General features: G+C 30.9%; 1 protein-coding gene across 1 annotated transcript; it reads right to left on the bottom strand.

The window, feature by feature from the left end:
- Positions 1 to 2,882: 2,882 nt before the first annotated feature.
- On the bottom strand, positions 2,883 to 8,222 carry LOC101506649 (UDP-N-acetylglucosamine transporter ROCK1). Its single transcript, XM_004504015.4, has 7 exons — positions 7,957 to 8,222; positions 6,501 to 6,549; positions 6,160 to 6,386; positions 4,805 to 5,003; positions 4,571 to 4,714; positions 3,938 to 4,012; positions 2,883 to 3,443 (listed from the first exon to the last, which is right to left on the bottom strand). The coding sequence occupies exons 1-7, from the start codon at positions 8,073 to 8,075 to the stop codon at positions 3,282 to 3,284; spliced, it is 975 nt and encodes a 324-aa protein (XP_004504072.1). The 5' UTR covers positions 8,076 to 8,222; the 3' UTR covers positions 2,883 to 3,281.
- Positions 8,223 to 8,571: the final 349 nt, after the last annotated feature.

Raw genomic sequence — 8,571 nt, 5'->3', positions numbered from 1 at the left:
ATTTCATTAAACTGGATTAATATAATTTTGCTTTTATTTTATGAACTTTGAAATATCTCTCATTTGAATTATCTATCATTTAATTATTTTTTAAAATGTTAATTGAGAGTTAGTTATTATTATTATTGCAATTTAAATCCGTTAAGAATTAAATGATTTTATTAAAAAAAAATAGAAGAATGTTGAGTTTCAAATAACTATTTTAGAATTAGGGTAATCACGTAACATTTATAAACTTGACACAAAAATAAAAATAAAAGACTACCATGATATAAAAAAATTATTAATCTATTATTTTCACATAACTTAAAACACCACCCAAACATTTTTCTTTATTCTCATTTGAAATGAGCCCACTTATTTAGAAAATAGATGCATTACCAATTTTAAATGCAACCTCATACAAAAAGACTAAAATAATTTTTACTTCATTTTTATTTGTCTACCCATGTACTTGTCATTACTACTTTAATAGAAAATAAAGGTAGCATTAAGAAATCCACTTATGTGATTCACATATAAAGCTCGAAATAAGGGATTTATGTATGAGATTCTTTAATGGTGGATAAACTTACTAATGTGTTTTTGACCTTTGCAGTAACTTATGAACTCTTTTGTGGCATTATAATAGGTTTGAGATATTTATTTTTCTGTAACTCTTTTAATTTGTTGTTATTTAGGAGCTTGCTTTATTCTGAGTTAATTTAATTGATTTATCTTGTGCTCTCGAATAGGTGATTTTAATTGAATTTTTCTTTCTTTAAACAAACAAAAATAGCATTGAAAAATATTATTTTAATATTATAAATAACAAATAATTTGAAATAAAAAAAGTAATATATAAATAAAAAAACATAGAATGTGTAACATACACCGTCATTCTTATTTTGAGACTATGTTACTATACAACAACACAAATGCATAAAAAGTTTACTTATCCATTTACACATTGTTACATGATCAATCACCAATATCGACTTAGAGAAGTAGGAAATAAAAATTCAGTCAAAACAAAATGAAAGACAAAAATATTATATACTAAGAAAAAAGCAGGCCGTGGAATAAAAAAGTCCTAATATACAATAAACACATAAAAAATGATGAAAAACAGAAAAAACGGTAACACACATGTGAGTGACATGAATGAGCAAGGTATAAATACCGAGAAACATTAACATGAAAAGAATCCACAAATACTATTATATTATATACTCATGTGTTTAAGGCAGTATATGTTTATTTCTTGATAACCCAAAATCATAATATTATCATCACCATCGATCAATCAAACTATTTAGCATATATGACAAATACTTCCAATTATCAAATGGTAAAGAAAGTTGATGGCAGACTCCAATATTATATTGAATGAAATTATTGGATCAAATGAATGTGTGTTATTAAGAATTAGAAGGTTTTTTCATTTTTTTTTTTTGTCGGAATTGGAGAGAAAAAAATTAAACTGAAGGGTACTGGGCAGATGAAAGGTGTGCAATGTAATCAAGGAAATGTTGGGAGTCTAAACACTTAGCGGGATTTAATGTAGCAGCAATTAGGCGCCTAAATCTTACGGTTTGTGATTAACATAAATTTTTTAGTTACATTAGCGAAATAGAAAAATGAACGGAGGATGAATATACAAGTGCGTGAATGTTATTTATGATAATAATAGAAATACAACATGGTTAATTAAGATTGTGGAGTAAGACATGGAGTATTAATTATTTTACAAAATCTCCTTTTGTTTTAATCCAAAGAGCATATATATACTTTTGGAATAGTTAGAAAACACACATCAATTATATTTTGAATTACTAAAATATGCATATCTTAAAACAAATGAAATACTAAAATTCTAATAATTTGGAATGGAAGGAGTAGTCCACATTTAAAAGAACATGTATCCATGTTTTAAAACAAATAAAATATTAAAATTGCCAAGCATTTGGAAAAAATTGTATGCTGAATGTTCAAATAACTTAAACGAGTAAATCATTTATTTGTGTCAAAATGATCTATCAAATTTACGCTACATAAAAAAAAAATTATCTCACATCAATTAAAATGTTTTTTCTATCATGAAACTTGTTAGATGTCAAAATATTTTCTCTATCAATGAAACTTGTTAGATGTGCTAATGTGTCACATTAATTGATATAGTGACATATATAAACATAGATGTCACATCATCATGTGGAGTTTTTTTACATTAAAAAGGTCAACTATTTCTTCTTCTCTATTTATTTTCTCCTTCAAATTCATAAATTTCTAAAATTTCAACCCGAAAAATCAACAGATCTATACATTGCGTCACCCAAAGCAATTGTATTGATGATTTCAGAGTTTTATATGCTATAAATCATATATTTTTAATTCATTTTTAGAAGTTTTGTAACCTATTTTTCTTTTTGTTGTTGATGCATTTTTTAACCTATTTTTTTTATGCATTAGAAATTTAGTATTTGTATTTAATAATGATGCATTCTTACAATATCATGGAAGCAACTTTATATTGACCCACTATTTAAACTTTTATAGGAAATCAGTGATGGATATGGAATTAAACCACCACGTATCAGAGGACCAACACCACCTCCACAATCTTTAAGTGGTACACCCCCATCAGAAGATCAACTTTTAGTAGACCAACGTAGATTTTTGTTATGTTACTTATTTTACCTTTTTTAATGTTGTCTATTTTCCATAATAATGGATTACGGATTAGAAATTCAACTGATAATGAGAATGAATGGAATGTTGTACTTATTCTCTAGATATCAGGTTCAATTTCTACATAAGATAAAAACTAACTATTTTCACGAGATGGATGGGAGACGAAAGAGTCGTGATTAACAATACCGATAACAGTAAAAGTCGGGCTCTTAAAAAAAATTCTCTTATTCAAGAACAAAAAAAATACTCAAATCTATAATGTTCTAGTTCAGTGAAGAAAAGTCATACTATTTTTTTTACGTAAATTTCCTTTTCATCAACCCTCTATAGCCATTTACTTCTCCAACACAAATTTCAAATACAAGAACTTCGTCCCTCTATCCACACATTGAATAGAAGACCAAGATAAATGCCTCATTCAAAAGTTCCAGAAAAGAAGAGAAAAAAGTCTATATAATAAGATCCTAATTCTATTGAGATCGAGCAGGCATTAAAAAGAATGCCTACCTTCTATCATTTACAAGATGCTTATATATTATGGATATAAAACAAAGAAGCTTGAGCGGGGAACGAGTCAAATAACTTCCCCATACTATGGCGGGATGGTTTTATGATTCCTTTTTCTTAATCTGGTAGGGGTATTTCTGATATATTGAAATGCTACCGACCACTAGCGGAAGAGCCACAAGACAATACAATGAAGGTGGTTTTCCTTCAAAAATGAACTGTAGCAATGCTGTAACGAGTAAAGCTGAGACAATCACAAATCCCTGCAAAACAACATTGAACGAAAGCCACCTAAGTAAAATTTATACAAATCAGAAAATATGAAAGATGTTTTTCTCTGAAGTCCCAATAAAATGATTTTGGATGTCATAGAATTGCCATCATGTCCGGTAACTGCAAAGTTCCTCAAAAATTTAATATCCTACAGTGGCAAATTACCAGTAACTCAATTACGTATCAAAAGTTTGTGCAGTTACTGGCTCTACTGCTCAACCAAAAAAGTGAAATAATAATTTGTCTCCATGAATAGCAATAATGTATATTAGAATATAGATTTATGCCTCTAAAACCTAAGACAAAAGTAAACAATATCATCAAATGCATAAAGTTTGTTTCCTCCAATCAACCACTTGGTATACAGTGTGAAAACTGAAAACGCAGTAAACTAACAAGAAGGACCAACTACAATCAGATCACCGTTTTCATCAATCATCTATGTACATCTCAAAACAATTTTAGTATACAAAGTAAAACTTACCTTTCGAACACCGCCAGCATAGCTTGTAACTAAACCAACAAGGATTCCACCAAGGGCATTGAAAATTACTGGGATCTGAAATGAATTCAAAACAATATGCAACTTTTTAAGTTGATGTACATCAATATTTATTAAAGGCCCAATCACTACACATGGATAAAATACCCTAGACAAGGCACTAAAAAGTCCATATTATGGATTTTGAACGTGTCTTTTACTCATTAATACTATTAATAAGTTGATAACACTTTCCATCTAATAGAATCACAAATGTATGTGATTTTAATTTAATGAAGTGCGTTGAACTGAATACAAAAAATAAAATTTCTTGAACTACAGATGTAAGGCATTTTGGTTTTGGTTAGCAAAAATCGATATGCAATTAGGGTATAATTAACAGAAACTGCTACCCCCCAAAAAAATTTGATATCGATTGAATCCTCAAAACATATTGGTCCAACTTTACATGTACATGGATGCGTTTGGCAAAGAGGGTACATATTATAAATTGAAAATTTCATTTTCTAGACCAACGTCATGGTTGTATTGGCTCCGTACATACATAAGCACAACAACAATCTAAGGGGTTCCAAAGAATTATATCAAAAAGAAAAATATTAGTATGAACATTACCCAAGTTAGAGGAGTCCAAGCATGAAAAAATCCATGCTGTCTCATGGCTTCCCCATCTGGAGATTTGAAGGTACTGGCAAGCAAACATAAACTTCCAACAATGGACATTTCTACAGTCATTAGGTATGATGAGTGTTTCTTAACCTGTAATAGAAGAAAGCAATTGGATGAATATAAATATTAATAAATTCAGAAAAATTAAGTTTGAACATAAAATTGTAAGTTATTTTTAACCTGAGAAGCCCATTGGCACAGGGAAGAAGCTAGTCCAGAGAGCAGTGAAGCAATTAATACAGGTACAATTCCATAGAATAAAATTTGATCAGCATTACCACTAGTAGAACCTTTGTTAGAGCCTTCACCAACACTAAGTAAAACTGCTGCAGCTATTAACAAGAACAAGGCTCCAATTTGTTGAATTGATTGTTTTTGCCTGTATCAATTATGATCAGATGCCTTCAAGTGTACAGTAATAGAATTAAGGTTTAGTGCTAGAGAATAGGGAAAACAGAGAAAGATACACAATAGTCGGAATATGATTGATAGATGCAATAAGTTACTAACCCCTAGTCTAATACTGCAATTTAATCTAGTAATGAGGTAAAGTACTAGTATAAGCCCAAGCCTTCCAACAATAAGACTAATAACCTTAACCCTAATTTCTTAACTCGAACTCTCCCCCTCGAGTTAATAGCCTTATAACACTAAGCTTTAACTTGTTACAAGTAGAAGAAAAAAAAACACCCTACTTTAATAGGAAGCCGTCATCAAGAAGAGAAAAGAACTGAGCACAGTAAAAGATGTTGAACCATCCTAAGTGCAACTAAGAGAAGAGAAGCAATGCTGAACGAACCAGCGCAAAAACAAAATACAAATAAGAAATGCAGAAACCCATCAAGAGAAGAAGATCAGAGAAACTTCTTAGAAGAGTCTCCCAAGAATCACCTGTTAGGTAACACCATCCAATATGTTGTTATGCAGTTCACTACCTGGTTGGAAATAGTTAGGTTGGGTGTACTAGATAGAGGATTAGGCAGTAATGTATGCAAATAAGAGGAAGGGATTAGAAGGAGGATATTTTGTCATATGAGATGAAATATGGATCTTGGGGATAGGCAGGTTGCAGACATTGAAAGATCTTCAACAATATTTGTAATTAAGAAGATTTTCAGGATAATAAGGTACCAGGCTCGTAACATCATCCTACAATCCACGTAAACAAGTGAAGAAGAAATCAACATCTAGAACGCCAAAAAACAGCAAGTACAATACGCAAAACCCAACAATTCACAGTTGAAGGTGTTGGAAAATACCAAACTGCACATCTCTGACCTAATTCAACTCAGAGTACAGGAAAATCCCTAGCCCAAGGATAACAACCTACACAACACATACACCATAGCTGGCCAATATCACAGAAAACACTAAAGAACAAAGTACCTTCACTTTTTTATGATGAAACAACAGCTAATGAATGAAACTGTTTACTTGACACAGATAAAGTTTAACATCTCCAATTACACATATTTGAACAAATAGACTTTGACTGAAAGAGCAGAATATTAATATTTGTTATTACAGGAACATACCTCAACATAAAATATGTAAATAATGCAGTGAAAATTATTTTTGTCTGATTCAGCATTGAGAATGTGAGTGAATCAAGATTTTTGTAAGAAATTTGCAACAAACTATTTTGCAGTGCATATATAGCTGCAGGAAGTCCTGATGCAGTCAATGCACCAACCAAAGTCCATTCTTTGAACGTTCTCCCTAGACTACCTTCTTTTGCCATGAAGTACACAGCAAATATAACCTAAAAAGCAGATTAAAAACATACATGAATATTCCAAATAATAATATCAAACAATGAATAGTACATGTTTTCTAACAAAACATGCCAAAACTATTTAATACAGTTTGAGGTTACCTTTGCAGCCTCACATGCCAAAACGGATGAAGTCACAATAACTTCACGGCTGTTGGAAGAGGGAAAATAAGTTATTAAGGCATGCTTCACATGGTCATTCACAATTAAGATGTTAATTGAAGGATCAACGCACAAGGAAATGAAGGACTAAAGATATTAAATCCATCAATCACATGGACAGATGTATTTTTTACATAAGTTAAAAGTGAGAGCACAGATACATTATAATGATTAGTTGATATCTATACTAGTGTCCAATTGATATCCATTTTGAACACATAACCAGATATGTCAGCCAGTCAGCCAGCATCATGCCATTTTTTATTTTTTGAATTTTCGGCTGATACAGGTGGGATAATGTATGAGTAGGATACAAGATATGACATCTACAAAGACTATGGGTGATTTTTGAATCATCAGTGGCTCTTTTTATTTTGATGTTTGAGGTTTAGCTGGGAAAACTAGGCATATAAGAAACATAAAAATCAATTAGATTTCTTCAATTGATTTTTAAGAGTAAAGACTTCAACATAAAAATCAATTGCCAGGTGCACACACATGAAGAAGAAAAAATGCAAGAGCTATGCTCAGTTTGTACTAACTAACATGAGATTAATAGCAACAAAAATCATACAGTAGTTTCTGACATTATCAGAAACTAAAACAATAAACGAGGTTGACTTCTCATTTGAACTCATCTTGACCGAAAACTCCACTTCTCCAGCCGAATAATTGCCATCCAAATTGAATTACATAAACCCGTACCAGCCACAGTATAAAACAATGCAGGTAACTGAATTTCTAAGATCTTTCGATCATTCAGTATAAAATCATGTTATGCCCGAAAGTAGGCCTTCCACATGTCTACCAAATACATGAATAAAATTGAAGATAAAAACCTCTCCTCTCCTTTCCCTTCTAATCAAACACTGTATAATAAAAAGGATTTATTCTTTTGCAGTTTTGCTTAATTTGGTCAACCTCAAAATTCCCCCACAGAATTTATTCTTTTGTTTATACTTGATCAATTAGATTTCTTCAATTGATTTTTAAGAGTAAAGACTTCAACATAAAAATAGAATGATCAGTACTCTTTTTGATTTTTCCGTTGTGCTTTCTTTTAGGGTGGAATTGCATACCCTCCATAGTGTTATTACAGCACAAACCAACTTTAATATATTTCGATGTTTAGCTCAATTATGTTAATTTTATGATCCTCTTAGTACACCAAATCACAAAAAAGATATTAATACTTCTAAGGATTATTCAAACAGTGATTATTTACTATGCAAAACCTAATAATGACGACCAAAACAACGATGATAAATTGTTGGCAACAGTGAACTTTTCAATTAGAGAGTAAATTACAGTTGTACAGTAGATGAAGAAGAAATCAGAAGTAAAAAAAGTTGAAAGTTGAATATGAGAAGGTGAAAAAATAAAAGGGAAGAGAAACCTGATGCAGCGTTTGGAAATCAAAGGTTGAGCGCCGTATTGGAGAGCGAGGAGAATGGAAAAGAAGAAAATCCTTGTATTGGTGGCCTGAGTGGGAGCTTTAGACTTGGGTGGAGCCATTCAAAGGCTTTTTAGTTCTAATTCTCCCGATTTCGATTCTCCGATCGAATGATGCTCCACTCTACGGCCGTACAACCACGACTGTTTACTGCTTACAACTTGCCATGCCCGCATGTAAACGACATCGTTTCTTACTGCAGTAGCCTATGCGAATTAGCATTCAATACTAAACTAACACTAAACCCTAATTAATTAACTACAAGAAAAATTAAATCTGCATATTAAAAAAACAGCAATTTACAAAAAAAAGTGCTAAATAAAAAATAGCACGCCCAAAAACAAAATTTAATCCAAACATAAAAACTGCAAAAATAAAAACTACATGAAAAACATAATTATCATCTAACATTAAAGTTTTAGCGAAATCATTAATATTGAAATGATAGAATCATTTTGTAAGTAAAAAAATGTGAGATACATAATTATAATTTATGTATGAAAAAGAGGCGATAAATATTTGTTAGTAATAAATATAAAAAATCACAACATAAATATT

The sequence above is a fragment of the Cicer arietinum genome, chromosome 6, assembly GCF_000331145.2.
Source record: "Cicer arietinum cultivar CDC Frontier isolate Library 1 chromosome 6, Cicar.CDCFrontier_v2.0, whole genome shotgun sequence".
Lineage (NCBI taxonomy): Eukaryota > Viridiplantae > Streptophyta > Magnoliopsida > Fabales > Fabaceae > Cicer > Cicer arietinum.
The sequence above is the reverse complement of the archived record's forward strand: the minus strand, read 5'-3'. Positions and strand labels throughout refer to the sequence as shown.